This window comes from Oryx dammah, unplaced genomic scaffold (genome assembly GCF_014754425.2).
Source record: "Oryx dammah isolate SB20612 unplaced genomic scaffold, SCBI_Odam_1.1 HiC_scaffold_10, whole genome shotgun sequence".
Classification (NCBI taxonomy): Eukaryota; Metazoa; Chordata; class Mammalia; order Artiodactyla; family Bovidae; genus Oryx; species Oryx dammah.
The window spans coordinates 46,911,174-46,933,595 of record NW_024070194.1 but is presented as its reverse complement, the minus strand read 5'-3'; the positions used below and the strand labels follow the sequence as shown (position 1 = coordinate 46,933,595).

At 39.1% G+C, this 22,422-nt stretch overlaps 1 protein-coding gene across 1 annotated transcript in view; it reads left to right on the top strand.

Annotated features, from left to right (window-relative positions):
* The window catches only part of MPP7 (membrane palmitoylated protein 7), a 226,725-nt gene that overhangs the window by 162,642 nt on the left and 41,661 nt on the right, over positions 1-22,422 (top strand). Inside the window, exons 7-11 of the mRNA XM_040248020.1 lie at positions 285-366; positions 1,266-1,351; positions 5,152-5,226; positions 5,419-5,615; positions 6,087-6,151. Of these exons, the coding sequence (XP_040103954.1) occupies positions 285-366; positions 1,266-1,351; positions 5,152-5,226; positions 5,419-5,615; positions 6,087-6,151 (505 nt within the window). The remainder of the gene's footprint in view (positions 1-284; positions 367-1,265; positions 1,352-5,151; positions 5,227-5,418; positions 5,616-6,086; positions 6,152-22,422) is intronic.

Here is a 22,422-nt window from a genome sequence, read left to right as displayed (position 1 = left end):
GGTTCATAATGGGAAGAAGATATTTATATACCCCATAGTACTGAAGGGAATAAAGATTCAAAAATTTTTGGATTGTGCTGAAAACCTTAGATGATATATGCTGTAGAAGACTGTGTGTTTAATGATGAGTATTTGTGAGGTGCCTGACATGATATCTGTTCCTTCTGCCTCCTTTTAATTTTTTTGTAGCTGTTTTTACATTTTCCAGATAAAGTCCCTATTTCTGCCCTCTTATCACCCGGTATGTGAATTTACCCACAAATACTGTTTTTTTTCCTTTAAAGGGAGCCACTATTAAAAAGGATGAGCAGACCGGGGCCATCGTGGTGGCCAGGATCATGAGAGGAGGGGCTGCAGACAGAAGTGGTGAGAGTGCACGCGTTTGGCGGGTGTGGGCGAGTCACGCGGGCTTTATGTGTCACATTTCCAGTATATAACTGAGAGGATAGCAGGATTTAGACAGTCCAACAAAACAGCAATAAGGTATTTTTCTCTATGTTCAAATGTGGTTATTGTTCAGTTGCTAAGTCGTGTCTTGATTTTTTTTGCGACCGCATGGACTATAGCACCCAGGCTTCCCTGTCCATCGCCAGCTCCTGGAGCTTGTTCAAACTGATGTCCATTGAGTCAGTGATGCCATCCAACTATCTCATCCTCTGTTGCCCCCTTCTCCTCTTGCCTTTGATCTTTCCCAGCATCAGGGTCTCTTCCAGTGAGTCATCTCTTCACATCAGGTGGCCAAAGTATTGGAACTTCAGCTTCAGCATTGGTCCTTCTAATGAACATTCAGGGTTGATTTCCTTTAGGATTAACTAGCTTGACCTCCTTGTTGTCCAGAGGACTCTCAAGAGTCTTCTCCAGCATCATAGTTCAAATGAACCCATTTAAACAAATTATAAATCTCATTTTGCTTTACTGTCTTCACTTATATGGACTTCCAAGGTTATAAGACTTATTTCAGTGTTTCTGATTTCAAAAGTACTACTAAAAGCATGCAGCCTTTAAAAATACTATTTTGAAGATGAAAGTAATGTGCATTTTTAGAAAAAGACTGAGATGCTGGTGCTGTTCCTTTGGCAGAGTTGTGAGGTTGTGGTCTTAGAGTCGTTCTCTGGGGGCTCAGCCTCTGAAACCTGAGAGGCATGAGCTATGTTGCCCTCACAGGCACTGGAGGACCACACGGCGCGTTCAGTGTGGACACAGTCACAAACCACGGTTTCTTTTGTAGGTAACGCTGCTGGTTTTCTGAATTTGCTTTTTCTCAGGTCTTATTCATGTTGGCGATGAACTTAGGGAAGTGAATGGGATACTGGTCGAGGATAAAAGGCCTGAGGAAATAATCCAGATCTTGGTAAGCTGAAAATTTATTTTAAAATTGCCATGAAAATGAAATTGAATCGCTGTGTTTCAGACCTGGTAATGAACACAGGATTTGGATTCGGCAATCCAGGATTTGGATCCTGACTCTATTAACTTAATCCCTTGGAAAATACCTTCATCTTTTTATTGCTTCCCTGTATTCATCTACGAAATGAGAATAAGAAGTAAATCTCTCACTGGAGCTTTCAAAGATTCAACGAGCTCCTGTAGGTCAGGAGTTTGACAGGACCCGTCCCAAATTAGGTCTTTAATACACATTGCCAGTGATACATTTATCTCTGGGGCCTATATTTTCCAGGTATATAAAGTAGTGAAACTAACTTAGATGTCTTAAGTCTAAAATAGAATGAAACTACTATAGGCCTTGGCAATATAAGTTCTCAAATTCATTTGTTTATTTATAAGGACAAAATAGAGATTATCCCTGTTACGTATAAAAACATATTATTAACCTGTCAAGAGTCTTGGTATCTCAAAACAGACCTCAGTGTATATGAAAATTTAGTAAACGATTAAGAGAGCATTTTAAATGAGTGTGAAAGGAGTGAGATTGTTTCATAAATGGTATTGGATTAATTAATTATTCAGTTAGAAAAATAGTCCTTATTGTACAACTCACACAAAACTAGATTCCCCCAAATTAAGTTTTTAAAAAGACCACTGTGCTCTGTCATGTCTGACTCTTTGTGAGCCCATGTACTATATAGCCCACCAGCTCCTCTGAAGAATTTTTCAGGCAAGAATACTGGAGCAGGTTGCCATCTATTCCAGGGAGATCTTCCCAACCCAGGGATTGAAACTGCATCATGTGTTTCCTGCATTGGCAGGCAGATTCTTTACTACTTACTTTCTTTCTTTCTTTTTTTTTTTTTTTTTTTACTACTGTGCCACCTGAGAAGCCCCCATACTACACTTGATCTTAGCCAAAAGGCCAAGAAAAAATTTCTGACCTTGATGTGAAATTCAAATAGATGTAATGATTAGAACTGAAAATTTTTTCTACAGGAAAAGATGCTGTACATAAAGTTTAAAAGACAAATGAGGTTATAGGCAAAATATTTTCAAATTATATGTTTGAAGGCTCATGTTGTAATGTACATGAGAGTTCTTAACAACCATTAAGAAACAAGCAGTTATAGAATAGCAAAGCATATGTACAGACAAAAATGACCAAAAAACATGATGTCTGAAAAATATTGGACTGGTGGTTATTTAAAAGCTTGATAATGCCTAGAGTTAGCCAGATTACAAGGAAATAATGTTTATATGCTTTTGTTTGGTAGGATAAGCTAATAGAATCTTTTGAGATGGCTATCTGAAACTATCCACTCTAAATCTGTGTACTCTTTAATAAGAAATTCAGCTATTGACTTCCCTGGCAGTTCAGTGATTAAGACTCTGCATTTCCACTGCAGGGAGCGTGGGTTCAGTTCATGGTCAGGAAACAAAGATCCCACATGCCATGCAGCATGGTCTCACACACACACACACACACACACAAACACAAAAGCATTTACAAGAAATTCAACTGTTGCAAGTTAACCCTAAGGAAATAATTTGGCAAATGTGTATAAACAAGATAGTTTAAAAATATCTAGAAACTATTAAGAAGGTTTCACTGATTGAATAATTGTTCATCCAAGTGATTATTGTGAAGTGTTCACACTGGCTGATAGACCTTATGATTTAGTAATAACAATAGTACTAGTGATTGCTTACACTGATTGAGTCCTTAGTGATACTGTGGTAAGGGCTTTGCATAAATTAAAACACCTGCACAAACTAGACGAATGGGAAGGGATTATTGAGAAGACTTGCTTGCTTTCTACTTTCTTTCAGTATTCTTAGTAAGATTAGTGAGTTACTTTTATGATAAGCAATAGCAACCATATTATCATTTTGAAATCACTCCTTTATGAAATTCTGATATTTATGCTGTTAAACTCCATTTTACCTGAGTGTCTAAGCTGCACTAGAGTTGCTTCCATATGCTGACAAAAACTGATTCTATTCTCTAAAAAAATGAATTTGTTTACAAAACAGAAACAGAGTCCCAGAGGTGAAAAACAAATTTATGGTTCCCAGGGGGTGATGAGAGAGGGATAAATTGGGAGGTTGAGATTGACATATATACGCACTGCTATGTATAAAATAGATAACTAATAAGGGCCTACTGGAGACCAAAGGGCACTCTACTCAATACTCTGTAATGACCTATATGGGAAAAGAATCTAAAAAAACGAATAGGTATATGTATAACTGATTCACTTTGCCGTACAGCGGAAACTAACAATATTGTAAATCACCTATACTCTAATAAAAATTTTAAAAAGTGAAAAAAAGGCTGACTCTGTGCAGCTTTCCCCATCTTGGCTTTCAGTGACTTTATGCTGATACATTAAAATTGGCTATGGTGGGAGTATTCACACCATGGAAATTGACAGACCGTACTAGTCGGGGCCTTTTTAACCAAACGGTGTCCTGGTTACAGCACTTGCTGATGGTGAGCCGCAGAGAGGTCCATCTTCTTCTCTCCCTCCCTTCCTGTCTCCACCTTTTCCTCTTTTCTTCCATCTTTCATTCCTCTTAAATATGTACCAGATATTTAGAGCTTTCACAGAGCTTACAATTTAGTGGGGGTACAGACATGAGGCTTCCCTGATGACTCAGAAGGCAGAGTCCACCTGCAATGAAGGAGACCCAGCTTCCATCCCCTGAAGAAGAGAATGGCAACTCCGGGATTCTTGCCTCAGGAGTTCCATAGACAGAGGAGCCTGGGGTCGCGGAGTTGGACACAACTGAGTGACTAACACTTTCAATACCTCTCATGTTCACTCGAAACATAACTAGTTTGATCAGTAAAACTTGGAAGCGATTTCTTCAACAGACATTCAGAAATAATTGTATAAGTAATTATATAGATCTGGTTATGACAAATGCTAAAAGAAGGGAAAGAATGGTATAAGAGTGTGTTAAAGGAAGACCTACTCTTAAAAATTTTTTTTTCTGAAGTATAGTTGATTTACAGTGTCATGCCAGTTTCAGATGTACAGCAAAGTGATTGAGTAACATACACACATATTAGATTCTTTTCTGATACAGGTTATTATAGAATATTGAGCAGAGTTCCCTGTGTTAGACAGTAGGTCCTTGTTACCTACCATTGTGTGAGGTAGTCAGCAAAGAATTGTGGGTATTGTTGCTTGTTTTCATTAAATTAGATAATCTTTTCATCTTTTAATTAATCTATATCATTTGGTACTTTACTTACTAACCAGAATCTTATAGAGATGAGTGTTCTTCATTATTTTTCTGATGAACCTTGCAACTCATTGAGTCATGTATTTATAATCACATTACTGACAGTTGTAGGTATTTTGTCCCTGAAAATGAGATCCTTGGATGTGAAGGTCTGAGCCTCACACGCAGTCTGTTCTTTGCATTTAATCCCGTCTGTGTAAGACACTGTGCACATTCTCTGTTTCTATTTTGAAGTAACATGGATGGTAATATATTCACCGGCATTTTTAAAGTGCACAGGAGGTAAAAGTGGATTTAGTGGTTAATGTTTTTTAACTTATTTGACAAACTTTAGCACTTTCTCACATTACAGGAATTTCTACAAAAATAGTTTCCTTGGTTTGTTTTATCTAAGAGTAGAAAATCCCAAGCTTGTAAATTTTCAGAATTATTTCATTTTCTACCTATTTTAGTTCCTTTTTCTTTGGTTCCTGAGGTTTTCTTATAACACTTTCTTTCCTCTGATAACAGGCTCAGTCTCAGGGTGCAATAACGTTTAAGATTATACCCAGCATCAAAGAAGAGACACCGTCGAAGGAAGGCAAGGTAATCATTCCTTAGAAATCCTTTTTCTTTCCCCCCAGGAGGGACTGATGTTTTTCCACTCAATACATATCTTCTTTGTCTCAGCAAGTTGACCTTAATATTCTGTTTTTTAAATAAATCAGAGTTAGAAGAATACTGGCCATTTCACATTTACTCTTATATTTATTCATCGTAAACGGAACTCTCTTCTAGATGTTTATCAAAGCGCTCTTTGACTATGACCCTAATGAGGATAAAGCAATTCCATGTAAGGAAGCCGGGCTTTCTTTCAAAAAGGGAGATATTCTTCAGATTATGAGCCAAGATGATGCAACGTGGTGGCAAGCAAAGCATGAAGGAGATGCCAACCCCAGAGCAGGACTGATTCCCTCTAAGCATTTCCAGGAAAGGTGAGTTCCTGGCGTAGAATCATGGCCTGTCTGCAGCTGACCTTTTGTTCCCTGCAAAATACCATTTCAGCATGGTTGTGATAAAATAAGCCCTGAAACCTTGCCTTCGAAGCCTTTATCCCTCAGGTTTGGGTTTCTGTTTTGTCTAATGAAGTATGAATAATGACCAAAAATAACATGACAGTCTCAGGTCATATTCACTTTTTGTTATGAAGCAAATGGAAAATAGCACATTAATATCTGAAACTGCATTGATGTGAAAGCTAGAAGAAAAAAAAGTGATTTCAGAGTCGGGAGAATTTATAAAAATTTGGAAGTTAGAGGATTTATTTCTTAATTTGAGTAGATTGCATTGTATTCATTTTTTCCTCCAACTTTCCATTTTTTCTTAAGACTTTTAGTATTTTGGTAGTATATTAGTCTTGGATCTGTCCTGAAAATTGATAGGCATATTGACCTTCTTTTCCCCAGGAGACTGGCTCTGAGACGACCAGAAATATTAGTCCAGCCCCTGAAAGTTTCCAACAGGAAATCATGTAAGTTTGTTAATAAGAATGCAGAAAACTTAAACCTTGCTGTTTATTTTTGACTATTGTAGCAGGTGTTTGTGGTAGAATAAGAGGTCCTATTATGTGTGGTAACTTTTGGATCATTTCATAAGAACCAACAAGTAAGAAATTCATAATGGGAAAGGCAAAGAGAATCTTTTGAAGAAAGGGGTCTTTGGGGTTGTTTATAATAAACCCATGACTCACTCTTTAAGGAAGAAAAAAAGATTGCTACTCCTTTTGTTTTCTGAATTTAGGTATTTTATATTGTAACCTAAAATGCATCTCTTACTTCTCTAAAGCTGAGAGGTTTGGTTCAGATAATTCTTGGTCAAGATTAGAGGGGAAAAAAAAATTCATCATTTTCTTGGGCACAAAAGCACTTGTGCCTAAAACAGTTGTTCTTGTTCTCTTTTGTTCCTTGTTTGTTTTGACATCATAGTAGCTCTGACCTTCACCCTGTCTGTTCAGAGTTATTACCAGACTAGATTAAAAGAAAATAAGAGTAAGAAAAACAAGGATGTAGGATTGCTGGAAGAGACAGTGTGGTTTTTCTTTCAGCCTACCCTTCTCTCAGCCTCTTTTGACTTCCCATCTCCCACCTCTTATAAGTCCCCAGCTTATCTTTAAATTCCTGCCTTATCTTCTTTGTTTCATGGTTCTAGCTATTTTAAGAGTTTAAAAAAAGCCCTTTGTTTTCAGCATAGAAATTGTACATTAAAAGGTGAAATGAGCAAATAAGCGGTCCTGGAATTATACACCAACATCTGTTTTTGGTATCGCTGCGCTTCCACATCTCCTGTTACGTCTGTCAGTTAGTAGGAGCATAGAGCCCAGGAATCATGTTAGAAGGAGCCAAACTGCAGTCGAGTATAAATCTCACCAGCAGGCCTCAAGCAGAGCACTGATGCAAAAGCCTGCTTGTTCTTGCTCTTCAGTCTGGGCAGAAGGAAGAAACCCTTATCGTAGACAGCCACGTGGACTGTGACACTGAGGGCTTCAAGTTTAACCAGAGTGTGTTGCGTTGTTCAACGTGATGAATTTTCACTGGGAGCACATCCAGAGGAAGGGAGCTTTGAGGCCCCTACCTGACTTGCTCTCTGAGGGGCTTTTGAATTTTGAGGGCCTGCACACTTCTTATATATGTGGGACAAAATATGTGTAACCTGAAAATGAAGTATATGTGATTCTACTCAAATCTGAATGCATACTCAAATTGGCTTGAGTTTTAGACAATGTAGAAATGTACAATTGATTATAATTATGAGTGTTCACTTACATAAAATTTTTGATAGATGTATTTTTTTCTTAAAGAACTGTACAAAGTAGAGAGGTTGTCTTTTTAATAGCTCTCCCCTCTGGTTTCGATATAAATGTTTGTGAATGTAAGAGGGGGTGTGTTTGTGTGTGGGTGTGTGGGTGTGGGTGTGGGTGTGTGTGTGTGTAGAAGCACTAATCATAATGGAGACTTTTTGTCTTTGAATGTACATAATTTCTTTTATATGTTAATACTCTAGTATCTGAGCTGAGGACTTGTCTTTATGGAATGTGGAGGTCCTTTCACTCTTTTTTCCTTTTCTTCTTGTCTCTCTTTTTTTTAACCTAGATTTTGATTCACTGAGAGATGCATTGTTCTCATATTTAGGGGTTCCTTATTTTTAAATAAAAATAAATCTGCTCAATATTAGCTGAAGTAAATCACTACCATATAGTAAATACAGCCTTGTTCAGAGAAGCATTATATTTCTGTGAAAATTAAATAGAAAGCCAATGTCTTTATTCTCAAAGAATTGAAATTCCATTTGAAATTTCTTTGAATGTTGTCTCATAAACCCCTGAACTCAAAAGTTATGCAAAAATCATTGCACTGGATCTGAACATTTTTAAAAGCATTTAAAAGCACTTTTGTTTTGTAGCCTGTGTATTTGAAAATGATTTTTTTTTAATGTAACAGAATCTCATAAAAGCCATCTGACTCAACACTTCCTGGACTTCAACTTTTGGTACTTAGATTGTTGGAGTAGAATATTCATGTTTTCATGCCCTTTGCTGAATTGTAGAATAATACTATGAAGAAAAGCAGAAAGCTAATATAAAGTCTTTTATTTTTATATTTCATTTTATTGAAAAAATCTACTATATATATTTTATCATTCTATTTAATTACATTGAATAACATATAATAAGTTTTAAAGTTTCTGATTTAATATAAAATTTCTAAAAGAAGCATAATCTACCTTGGTGTTTATAAATTTATGGAAAAAAACTCATGTTTATATAAATTTTCTTCACAAAATTTCACAAGGGCACATAAAACCTAGGAAGATAATGGTTAAGGCATGGAATTTAGAAAAATGACTAGTATAAAAATGTCAAATTAGCCAGTTAACTTTTCCACAAAGTGATTGCTTTTGCATTACTAGTGTTTTACTCTTTATTTTAGTACACTTTATAACTGAAGTGTGCATGGAGGAAAAGTTTGTGGGTAACGGCCCTGGTACTATAGGGATTCAGTTAGTGTGAGTGTAGGAGTCAAGAAGGGTTGGAGCATCTCAGGGTTGTGTTATCTCTGCCTTTGTGTTTGTGCTAGAACTCTAGTTCCTGGCTCCATTAGACCCAGAAGAAAGTAAATCAGTTTTGTTCTGAATAAAATTAGAAGACTTCTTCAGGCTTTACAACTGCCATCCTTATATGCAAAATTCTGAGTGTATGTGGTATTCAACCTTGATGCTTAGTTATAGGTCCTCTCCTTCCGAATCCACTTATATCTAATACATATCCAGAAAAATGGGCTCCTCAAACAAAATAATTTGCTTCTTACACATTCTTTAAAACTAAAACATGAACTCTTAAAACTAAAACATTCCTGAATCTTAGAAGTTTGATGTAACAACTCATCTCCTCCTCTTCCACTTCCACCTCCTCTTATCCCACAAAGAAGTTTTTTTAACTTTTTATTTTATATTGGAGTGTAGCTGATTAACAATGTTGTGATAGTTTCAGGTGGACAGCAAAGGGATTCAGCCATCCATATACTACATGTACCCATTCTCCCCCAAACTCCCCTCCCATCCGGTCTGCCACATAACATTGAGCGGAGTTCCCTGTGCCGTACAGTAGGTCTTTCCAACAAAGAAGTTTATTTAGAATTTTGTCTGCTTGCCTTCCCTGCTTCATCTAATGCTAGGCTGTCACATAATGAATGTTAATAATACAGACAGAAGAACAGAGCTGGAAAGCTGACAGGTGTTTTTTGCTGTGATGAGGGTTTAGATCGTTACCAGAAGGACACAGGGTGTTTGGGGCTGAGTACCAGCACATTTTATGTCTCAAGGGGTACATAGGGATAGATATCCTGACAGACAACTTGGCAGCTTGCGATACTTGTGTCAATATAATTTAAAGGAACTATGTTTCTTCTGTCAAAGCTGATTTTTTTAGTTCATTTGCATATGTAAGGCCATATGATGTCACCTAACTTCTAAAAGGAAATATGAATTTCTTTGATTACTTGAAATATTATTTGTTCCCTTTCTATTGAAACGTAAGTATATAAGTTAGGAATTACTTCTTAGTAGCATAAACCTTAACTTCAATTCGATGTAATTTATATTTAAATTGAGTCTGTGTGGGATTCAGAAAAGACTCTTATTCATGGAGTCTATTTTACTACAGAATGTTCAAGTATGATATTTATTTACAGTGCTTATTTTCTTGTTTTTAGTTATCAAAGTATAAATACCTGAATATTTCTAATAATGATGATTGAATATTAATGAAAATATTTTCTTTTACAAAATAGCTTTAATAGAATTCCAGTTATAAAAACACAAAATTGTACAACTTACTGACTTTTTAAAAATTAGAAGGTAGAGACACAAAATATTTTAGAATTTGTTTTAGCCAATTTTGATTGTTATCATGTGGGTAAAAAAGAAAACATTTAACTGCAGTCAAAGGGTGTCCATTGAAATAGAGTCACCAGGTTCATTCAAAGATAAACATTTTGTGAACTGAAGATCACAGTCTACTAGCAATAAAATTTAAACATTGAGGAAAAGAGTGAATTCATTCACATGGTACCAGTGTTCTCGAAGGCCAAGCATTTGAGAATAAGATATATATGTATATATCATTACAGGTTGTTGTAACAGTACTTTGCAAGTTGAGTAAGCCCCTTCTTCCTGGCATCTTAGATAATGTTTATTTACTGTTTTCACACATACATTTAATTCAGAAATTAACAAATAGATTACGTTCTTAAGTCTGTGTGTCTAATACTTTGTCACACACTTTCTGAATATTGGTGGGACTGTGTGTGAGAGAAACATAGGAGGTTTTAAAAATATGGGAAATACTTTTTTGCCCCAATGCCTTTTGGGAGATATCAAAGATCAGTTTGTGTAGAAGAGGTGTAGATGAAGTTGTAAATTGCACATCTGATCATGAGATGGTTGAGGTGAAGACCTTTCTTGTAGTTGCTTAGTTTTCATCTCAATACACACATAAAGACAAGACTGTCAGGGTGTATGTGTTTGCTTTTCCATGTGAGAGATTCTCAACCATATTGTCTTCTGCCCTTCGTCCTGGGACCCTGGTTCATACAGGTAAGAGAGTTGACCAGTGGCTAGAGGTCTGCTCTGTGGTCATGGATCCGTGCAGCCTTTAGAGGAGATTACAGTGAGGGGTGAGTGGTCTGAGAAAGCAGTTTCTAGAGCAGGGCCTAACTCTGCCCCAGAGAATATCCCATCAATACAGACACAGTTTCTCCACTTGTCAGGAGCATCTGATGGGTCCCACTCTGGTAACCTCCAGCAACAAGTCCATCCTGCCAGGGATGCAGTGCTTTTCCTTCCTCTGAGGACATTGCTCTCTCTCATTGTGACCTTGGTCTGTCTCTCTGCTGTGCTTTTTATAATTGTTGCATCCTGCATGTCGGTGCTCAGTGATGTAGAGTGGACTCTTGCTGCGGCTGGGAGAGGAGAAGGCCCTTCCCTGGCTCCCCTGGCAGGCAGACACCTATGAGGCTGAGGATTCTGGGTGGGCAGGAGGCTGCAGCAGTAGAGGGTGGAGGGAGGTAGTCAGGAAACTTGACAGAAATCTGTTCTTTCCAGGGACCTTTCCCTTGACTTACGTTTCCTAGTTCGAAGCTCCAGGTATTAAAAAGTTACTTTTGGTGTGATTGCATGGTAATTCAAAACTCAGACTCTGGAATTGGACTGCATGGGTCCACATCCCAGTTGTGCCACTTATGAGTGCCTTATCCCTCTCTACCTCTGATTTCCCATTTGTAAAATGGGGATAATACTTCCAGCCTCATCGGGTTGTTGGAGAATTATGTAACGTTATGTGTTTGATGTGCATCCAGCAGTGCCTAACTGAAGCAAGAGTCCTGCAGCTTACCCCAGCTCTCTTCTGAGATCCACCTTTTCCTTTTTGCTTTTTCTACTGGGTTCTATTAAGCATGATACTTGCTGTTGGATATTTACGTGTATGTTATAGCATGCTAAAGATACCATCTCTTCCTACTTTAGAATTGCAAGGAGGAAATGTTCTTTTGAGATTTTATACAGCATATTTAGGACCTCTTATTACGGGTTTCCCTGGTGGCTCAGAGGTTAAAGCATCTGCCTGTAATGTGGGAGACCTGGGTTCGATTCCTGGGTCGGGAAGATCCCCTGGAGAAGGAAATGGCAACCCGCTCCAGTATTCTTGCCTGGAGAATCCCATGGACTGAGGAGCCTGGTGGGCTTATCGTCCACGGGGTCGCAAAGAGTTGGACACGACTGAGCGACTTCACTTTCACTTTCACTTTTCATTAGAATATGAAATGTACATATGCTGCATATATTTTAAGTTACAGATTTTATTTTTATGTGGATGGACTTGGTGTTTTAATTTGTGTGTGTGTGTTTTAATTTGTGTGTGTGTGAGAGAGACATGGCTTTTTATCATCTGATTTATGTAATGTGGAGTCTTTAATCAAGAATGCAATATTCAGTCTATCTTATTGTGTATTATCACAAAGTACACTCTGTTTAACAATCTATTAATGCTTTATAGCAGAAATGTCTGAGATCACAGATTGATCAGTCTTTAACATGACCTGTTTTGATTTCTACTTCGATGTTGGGCTTGGCTATCCCGTGTCACATCCCTTCATTGTTTGTTTTCTAATCGTTTGTTTTAGATGCACTTGGTATTTCAGAACTCCTAAGAAATGAGGATAAATAAACTCACAACTTGAGTGACTCATACTATGAACCTGAATAGTAATAATTTGCTTGTCATCTTGGCAATTGACTGTCCCACTAAAGCTAACGCAGTTTGAAGACCCATGGGTATTTGAAAAGTAAAAATAAGATGTTGTGCACACTTTCTCCAAAGTATTTTCTTTGGCTTCTGTGCTGTCCTGTGAAGAGAGAAACGAGCAGAGAGCTATTCTGATTGGTCCTGTTCACTCACTAAGGTCAGGTAGCAAAACATCTCCTGCCTTGACTTGTGGTTACAGTGTTCTTCTGTTAAATATCCAGTTCTCTCTCCTCCATTAACTGAAGAGGAGTCTCCTAGGTCAAACCTAACTCATAATGCCTTCTTATTAGTAACTTAAGAATTAGTTCAGATTACTTCTTAAAATACTTTTCATCATGTAATATAGACAGAATAAAAATAAAGGGTTCTGTCTGACTCATTTCATATGTATAATAAGTTGACAACAGTTGTCAGGATATTGTTACATTTACAGGATACATAGACACTTTAAGGGCAAAATTTGTTGCTTCGAAAATGTTTACTTCTTTTTACTATTTTCATCATGAAATATCCTTAGTTCTAAATAGTTTAGAAATAGAACTATGCCATGAAAATTAATATAATCCCCTTATAGAAGGTATTTTTAAGAAATGCTGATGGTTTTTTCCAGTTATTTTCCCTTTTGGGTGTTTAATAAACTATATGAAGACTTTTGTGTTTTTACTGCTTAAGTGTATACATTATTTTTAGACCATAACTACAGTGTAGTCTAAAATGTAGTTTTTCAGATTCTATTCTATTCTATTTTATTCATTGACTAATTATTTTGAAATATTTAAAATACATTTGTTTTTTCCCTTTGGCTTTTCTAAGATGAGGAGACAGTTGAGAGTGGTAGGTGGATTTTTTTTTTTTTTTTTTTGTCCCTTGGGTGCAGTATCGTCCTACTTTAATTGTATTTTCTGCACATTTAATCATTTCCTCCTTTTCTTTTTTTGTGCTTCTCAGAGGAAATTAAAGGTACATGTATACAAGTTTCCCTGCATAGTCTAGTAATTTTGTTTAGTGCACATATGTAGAGGATTAAATCGACCATAGTAAGCAGTTTATATTTAAAAGATAATTGTACATCCTAACTTTCATCTTGACATTATAGTACCCGCAGTCATGGTTGGACTTTGTTTTAGAAAGAAATGTACACTTATTTTTTTGCTTCATAAAGCAGCAGTATACATAGTATTCTAATGTAGTACATTACTTTTATCTGTAATAGTCTCAAATAAAGATAAATGAAGAAAACAGTGCTATTCATATCTACTGACAGACTTATTATTACCTAAGGATGTGGGGAGTGTCTTCTTAACTATTTAATTTCTGCACAGTTTGTGCTGTTAGTCTTATAAGTATATTTGTGTAAAGATGAGAAGCCTAAAATAATTAGGACCCCACTACTTAAAAATTTAAGATTTGCATAACCCAGTATTTGTTTAATTCCTGGCAATAATTAATAGCATATTGTTTATTTTAAAATGTTTTCATCTGTTCATTTTTTTTTTATCAAAAGAAGGGCTGTGTCTTCATTTTAACCTTTCTGTCTACTCCAGTGAGCCAAAATAAGTGCTATATTTTACATATTCTCAAAGAGCCTGATTTACAAAAATAAATTTACTTTGGGGATCAAGTGGTATAATTTTCTTGATTGATAAAATGTAAATGTATCAGACAAGTCTGTCAAAATGTTCTTGGAACTGCAATTAAGGCACTTCCAAAGAAGTGTGAAAAAAGAATTGCATGATGTTTCAAAATGTTACTGTAAACTTAAATATAAAACAAAATGTTTTATGTTTAAGAGTAGCATTGTGAGGGCTGTTCTTTGCTGTGCTTTATGATTGTTTGAAGTGATTGATTTTTTGCATCTGTGGCTGGGCTTCTAACTGTTGTGCTTTGTTTCTTGGCTTTCGTTCTGTCTGCTCTTACACTCCATCCAGAAGATGCTGAATATGGTGGTATCAGCAGTGGAACCTACCTCGGTGAGCAATTAGTCATGGAAGAGGAGTTCGTTCTTTCTGTTGCTTTCTTCAAAGCCCTTATACTGTTTTGTCTTAAATTAGCATATTTACATTAGCATGCTCTGCTATCAGTCAGGGGTAGCATGAACTTTTATTTTAAACTGGTTCAATTGGTTGGACACAAAGGTATTCAAAATGTGCTTTGGTTTATTATTCAGGAAGCTTCCCAGATGCTCTGTTTTTGAAAACCATGGTAATTTTTTGATAGAGGATGACAAAGCATCTATGTGTGCTAAGTAAGTTTATTGAGTTAGTTGTGTCTGGATTTCTCTAAATTATCTAGCTAGCTATAAATTATTCAAAACTTCTAAATAACTTGCATCTTCCTAAATAACTTTGGTTCCATTTTCTAATGACTTATTATTTCCATAACCCTCCCTCAAAATACCCACTGATCAGCTCCCTGTACAATTAAAGTTTATGATTAACTTGCTCCTCTGTTTTAGATGGAAATTTTTCCACTTTGGAGATGCCAAGGGATGTTATAAACAAAAGTCAGGGTATCCAGAGATTGTTAAAGCCTTCAGAGTTATCTTCATCTCAATTCAGACCTTTCCTCGCTCTGCTGTGTGTCAGAACACTGACAAATTCTTCACTTGCAGTCGTGAGGGATAGTGGTATGGACACTCAGTTTGAGAGAGAAGTCTTTCAATCTCCTTATTTTCAGATTAATATTTAGCCATATTTATGTACATGATGATAATATCTCTTGGTTATTGAAGAATGGTGCCAGATCCTGTATTTGTTATTTAATATATATCTTACCTCCCTTTTTAAATTAAAAAAAAAATCTTATCTCTTATATGGTGAAATTGGTGGTATTTTATCCACTTAAAAAAAAAAAAGAAACTGAGACCCAGAAATCTTACCGGATTTACCAAAGACAATACATGCTGCATCCTGGTTTCAAATCCACAGCTATGTAGATACAATACCTACTGTGTCTTTTACGGTATGCTGCCCTCTAGCTTTTCATTCTACAAAACAAACAAACCACAAAAATATTGCAGATCATAGGGTATTTTAATTTATATGCTGGGAAAACTATAATTTACAGAGAGAGAATTGGATGATCAGAGAGAGGTTAAAATTTCCTCAATTCTTCACTCAATTCAGATCAATACAATGTTCCAGATACTCTGTATATTAATTGATCCTCTCTTACAATCTTAGAAGCCTTAATGGCTTCAAACCAGAGGTACTGATTAGTCCCCTGATCCTGTGGTCAGCTGGGCACTTCTGGTCTGTGTTAGCCTGACAGATGGCTGCAGGCTGGTTGGTTGGCTGGGGTCTGCCTGGTCTGGGGGGCAGGAGTGCTCAGTTGGGCAAACTTGTTTCTATCCCACATAGTTTTTCACCCTCCACTAAGCTACCTATGTAGAGGTCTCGGGACTCTGCAGAGCCACAGAGAGAACCATGGCTGGTATGTAAGTGCGATGAAGCCTCTGCTTATATCACATCCGCTGATGGCCCATTGGCCAGAATAAGTCTTTTTGCCATGCCAGAGTCTGTCGGGGATTGATGGCTGGACTGCCCTGGAAGTTGGGGGACAGGGAGAAGCCATCACTGCAAACTTCTGCCTGTTTCTGAACTAGAAAGAGGGGCACCTATCCTTGGTCTGTGTATATCTATCCAGTGAAGAACTGTGCCATAGTGTGCATGGGGTTCTCAAGGCAAGAATACTGAAGTGGTTTGCCATTGCCTTCTCCAGTGGACCACATTTTGTCAGAACTCTCCACCATGACCTGTCCATCTTGGGTGGCCCTACACGGCATGGCTCATAGTTTCATTGAGTTAGACAAGGGTGTGGTCCATGTGATCAGTTTGATTAATTTTCTGTGATTGTGGTTTTCATTCTGTCTACCCTCTGATGGATAAGAATTAGAAGCTTATGGAAGCTTCCTGATGGGAGAGACTGACTGAGGGGAAAACTGGGTCTTGTTCTGATGGGCAGGGCCAGGCTCAGTAAATGAGATGGTTGGAGGGCATCACTGACTCGATGGACATTAGTCTGAGTAAGCTACAGGAGTTGGTCATGGACAGGGAAGCCTGATGTGCTGCAGTCCATGGGGTCACAAAGAGTCAGACATGACTGAGCGACTGAACTGACTGAACGGAACTGAAGAACTATGGCATAAAGGATTACTGGGTGAATGTCAGCTTCCCTGGTGGCTCAGATGGTAAAGAATCTGCCTGCCATGCAGCTGGCCCGGGTTTCATCTTGGGGTGGGGAAGAGCCCCTGGAGAAGGGACTGACAAACCTTTCCAGTATTCTTGCCTGGAGAATTCGGTGGACAGAGGAGCCTAGTGGGCTGCAAGTCTATGGGGTCACAAAGAGTCGGACACGACTGAGTGGCTAACACTTTACATAAAATACGGTAATTCAGAGGATGTGATGATCATCTGAGGCTGGGGCAGTGAGGGAGTCGGTCCCGTGAGAGGGGACGCTGGAACCGGTTTGGTGGTTTAGGCGGAATCAGTTAGTGCCAGGGGACGAGGGCAGGAGTAGCAGTATGGACAGGGGTGGCTGTTGCAGAGCACAGGGTGACAGGTGGATGGCAGCACTGAAAACTGACCGTCATGCTTGATGGTGTGAGATCTTCAGTGGCAGGCCAAGTAACTTACACACTTTCTTAGCATTTTACCTGGTTTTTGGACTCACGTAATTCTTTGTATAAAATTTTATCCAAAGAATGAAATGCAGGTTTTATTCTACATCTCTCTGATAGAATGTAGGGTTTAATAAAGTTAATATTCAGTAGATACGACTTGAAACTCAAAAGCAAAGGTGATTAGCACAATGGGCTGCTTTCAAGAGCTCAAAGGGCATGAGTTCTGATAAAATGCCACTGCATCTGGCAACTCGGAATCACTGCTGACACCTGAGAAATGACTTTACTGGAAGCCAAAGCCTTGCAAGTGAGGGTGGACTGTGAAGGGAGAGGTCAGCTGAGGTCAGGGTGGTTTGTGTAGTTGAGGATAGGAGTAGTTTAGTGGGAGAGGATAATTGGTTCATATCTATAGGCAGAGATAAAGGATTGATGGTAAAGGATTAAGTTCTGAGATAGAAAGTAGTTCCTTGATCAAAATCCCAAAGCAGATGAGACTGGGTGGAATTAAGGCCACAGGATCTTTATCACTTAGATCAAGTGAAGCCTGCAGATACCACAGGTGCCAGGAAAACATTCTTTAGAAAGTGCAGAGGGCTTAGTCCTTCCAAGAGACCACTCTGTGGTTGTTCCAGTCGCTTCAGTTGTGTCTGACTCTTTGTGACCCTATGGACTGTAGCCCGCCAGGCTCCTCTATCCATGGGATTCTCCAGGCAAGAACACTGGAGTGGGTGCCATGCCCCTCTCCAGGGGATCTTCTCAACCCCGGGATCGAACCCTTGTCTCTCATGTTGCCTGCACTGGCAGGCGGGTTCTTTACAACTGGCACCACCTGGGAAGGTCCGCTTTGCAACACCCCTCCCCCCAGTTATGGATAAAAATAGAGCACAATCCAGGTAAAAGGGGAATATCATGAGTTATTTAATAACTTGTATCAGGGGGTTCACAGACAGTCATCAGGCTGTGTTTAGGCAAAAGATCCATTTTTGTAGACCTACAAACATGAGAAATTTCATGTTTCCTGGCTCCTTTGACAAAACAAATTTGACCAAACTAGGCCTTCATTTTCCAGTGTTAAGAATTAGCTGAGACTCAGTTACAAGTGGCCCCTTAAATGAACACAAGCTCTCCAGTTAAGCACGGCCTCGCCGTGCTGTGGCTGAGCCAGCCCGGAGACAGGATCCCGCGACACTCTTCTAACAGTCGTGTTGATGCTTGTGCTATGTAACAGTGAAGTCTTTCTTTATGTCCCAGTTCTCAAACGTGGGGAAATAAAAGTAACCAAAGAGCAGTTAAGGGAAAATGGGACCACCTAGTTCTTCGAGGAGTGAATACTGTACAAATCGTGTTAGTGTTGACAGAATGCAATTTAAGATATTTCTGCCTGTCTAGCTTCTGTTGGCTTTTGGATTTTGCAAGCCCTGATTACAGAGCCTAACTCTCGACTCTGTTCAACTCCTGGTCATGGAGACAAGTTTTCCTTTCCATACCTGACTAGCCAACAGGAGAGCAAGGTCGACATCTTTTTGTAGATGTGTGTCATGACATCTTGCTTCTTTCTGGTCTAAATGCTTGTTCTGATACAATAGCAGCAAGAGAGTCACAGATTCGAGGCACCTAGGGGTTCATGTAGCTACAGGTGGGGTCAGGTATCTGAGAAGAGAAGCGTACAGTAAGACAACTTTGTGTTGATATGACATAGTAGGATACAGAAATTAATAGTTTCTGATAAAAGTTTTTTCTTTTAAGGAAGCGCTTCAATGAATGACTACTGAGTGGAAATTGTGTCTTTTTGCGGGATACACAAGTTTGATGGTATTTCTCTGGTTAGTTTTAGTAGTATTAAAGAGTTACTTTGTTATAAATAGACTAAGCAAATGGACTGCCTTGTGGAATGCTATTTTGGCTCCCACCAAGAACCAAACCCTCAAAATGCTACAGATTTTTATACAATTTTAAAAGCAGTCTCATAAGCAGCATGCTAACATTTATGGCAAAGCTATTTTTTTGGTATAAATATTATTTGATAAACACCTTTAAATATAAAGAATGCCTGTGTAGGAGACCCAGGTTCTATCCCTGGGCCAGGAAGAGCCCCTAGCCAAGGGAATGGCTACCCACTCCAGTATTCTTGCCTGGAGAATCCCATGGACAGAGGAGCCTAGTGGGCTACAGTCCATAGGGTCACAAAGAGTTGGACATGACTGAGTGACTAACAGTTTTCACTTTCACTTTAAATATAGTGACAATGAAATAGTGTGACGTTTTATTAACTTTTCTTCTTTTCTTCCACTGAATAATCATGTCTCTACCTATTTATTTTTTCCTATCGGTTCTTCATCAGTCTCCTCTTAATGTTATGAGCCCTTTGTGTGTCATCCACATTAGCCCTCTCTGCTGTGTGCATTTTCTTCTGGTCCTTTGGTTGCATTTTACCTTATTTTTTTAAATGTCAAGTTTAACATCATATAGACATTTTAATTTTTACATAGTCAAATCTATGAATTCTTTCCTCTGTTTTCAGAGTTTTATATTCCCCACACCAAAATTTTTAATTTATATCTTTTGCAAAGTAATATGTACATTAGGTCGAAGCATGTGAAATTGCTGTGGTTTTTTTTTTTTTTTTTTTTTTGGTAGGTCAAAAGTCATCAGAATGTCAGCAGTTTCATACAGCTCTATTTAGTAAATTGTTTGAAGAGTGAAATGGCATTGTAAGTTCTTGCAGGCAAAAGCAGGATCCTTTTCCCCTCTTCCTCCTTGGTTTCATGTCTTCCTTCAAAAGATCCCACTTTAGCTCTAGTTAGCAGATTCTTATGGTATTTGCAGAATATAACTTTCTTGTAATGGTATTTCTGGATTGGTTTCCTGATATTTATTGAGCACCTATTATGTTCTGGACCCTCAGGATTTCAGCAGAGATCAAAAGCTGACCTCTCCCTTTCATAGAGTAGGGAAGTGGGGTGAAGACATAACTAAATAAATTGTACTAAATAAATTACCTAATACATTCAGTGGTGAGACACGCCATGAAGAAAAGTGAAGCTGAAACGGCCACTGGGAGAGGTAAGGACACATAGCTTCAGTTTTCCCCAGGGTGGTCACTGAAGGCCTCCCTGAGGCAGGAGAAAACTCCTGAGGGGGCCTTGTGGAAAAGCAGTAGTGGGGCAGTCATGTGCAAAGGCCCTGAGTGAGATAGGCCCCGGGGGATCTGTGGAGCAGGGAGACCAGCGTGACCCGAGCAGAGTGAACAAAGGAAAGAGTGACAGGCTTTGAGGCTGGTGAGGTAACAGGATGCTGGTGTGAGGGGTACTGTGCTGACCCCTCTGGCTCTTACTTGTGTGGGATGGGAAGTCGGACAGGGGTTTGGAGCAGAGTGACGTACCTGGCTGTGAGCTTCAGGGTCACTCCAGATGATTTGTTGAGAATATGCTGTAAGATAGCCAGGGCAGAGGCGGACAGCTGTGTGTCATCCAGACAAGAAGTGACTGTGCTATTGCTGCTAAGTTGCTTCAGTCATGTCCGACTCTGTGCGATCCCATAGACAGCAGCCCACCAGGCTCCGCTGTCCATGGGATTCTCTAGGCAAGCATGCTGGAGTGGGTTGCCATTTCCTTCTCCAATGCGTGAAAGTGAAAAGTGAAAGTGAAGTCGCTCAGTCGTGTCCAACTCTTCGAGACCCCATGGACTGCAGCCCACCAGGCTCCTCTGTCTATGGGATTTTCCAGGAGAGAGTACTGGAGTGGGTTGCCATTGCCTTCTCCAAGAAGTGACTTTCAGTTCAGTTCAGTCAGTCGTGTCCGACTCTTTGCGACCCCATGAATCACGGCACGCCAGGCCTCCCTGTCCGTCACCAACTCCCGGAGTTCACTCAGACTCACGTCCATCGAGTCCCTGATGCCATCCAGCCATCTCATCCTTGGTCGTCCCCTTCTCCTCCTGCCCCCAATCCCTCCCAGCATCAAAGTCTTTTCCAATGAGTCAACTCTTCACATGAGGTGGCCAAAGTACTGGAGTTTCAGCTTTAGCATCAGTCCTTCCAAAGAAATCCCAGGGCTGATTTCCTTCAGAATGGACTGGTTGGATCTCCTTTAGCTGGAACCAAAATGTCATCAGTAGAGGTGGCCCTGGTGGCTCAGTCAGTAAAGAATCTGCCTGCAGGAGATCCAGGTTTGATCCCTGGGTTGGGAAGATCCCCTGGAGAAGGGAATGGGAACCCACTCCAGTATTCTTGCCTGGAGAGAATCCCATGGACAGAGGACAAGTGGGCTACAGTCCATGACGTCGCAAAGAGTAGGACACTATCACTCACTCATACATGTACATACACACAGAAATTTTAAGGGATTGGATCATGTGACTGTGGAGGCTTAGTAAGTCAAAAACTATAGGGCTAGGTAGCAGACTGGAGACCAGGGAAGAGCTGCAGTTTGAGCCAAAGGCTTGTCTGCTGCTGGAAATCCTTCTTGCCCGGGGAGACGTTAGTCTCTTTTCCATTAAGATCTTCAACTGACTGTATAAGGGCCACCCACATTATAGAAAGTCATCTGCTTTGAGAGGGTGAGATGAATTGAGAGAATAGCATTGACGTATATATATTACCACATGTGAAGTAGAGAGCTAGTGGGAAGCTGCTGTATATAGTACAGGGAGCTCAGCTTGGTGCTCTGTGAAGACCTAGATGAGGAATGGTGGGAGGGGATATATATGTAAATTTATAGCTGATTTACATTGTAATATAGCAGGAACTAACAACATGGTAAAGCAATTATACTCCAATAAAAAATAGAAGAAAAAAAAGAAAAAGTAACCTGCTTTATTCCAAGGCTACTGATCTAAATGTTAGCCTTTATCCAAGAAACACCTTTACCAGAGGCATCCAGAATAATGTTTGATCATCTGGGCACCGTGACCCAGCCAAGTTGACATGTAAGATTAAGTATCACATTCTCCATTCTCTTACTCTACGTTAAATATATCTATGGTAATTACTGTGGTGAGGGAAAGTTTACCCTGTGGAGATTTGATATGTCTTGCACATCAAATGTTTCTCTCACTAAAAGAAGTAATTTAAACCATACAAGTCAACAACATGGAATGGATCTGTGACATTTCAGGCGATTACTACCAGTCATACAGTACTCTGGTGACTCCAGAGCTCAGCCACTACCACTGCTTTCTCAGACGTGCCTGGTTCTAAAGAATAGCCTTTGCACAGGATGCGTCTGTATCCATCCTCAGCACAGGACACCTTCTCCAGCTTTAGGACCCCTCTGGAATATGGCCAATGGAGTTCCTAGAAAGTCTGCCTTCTCATGAGGTCATTTCC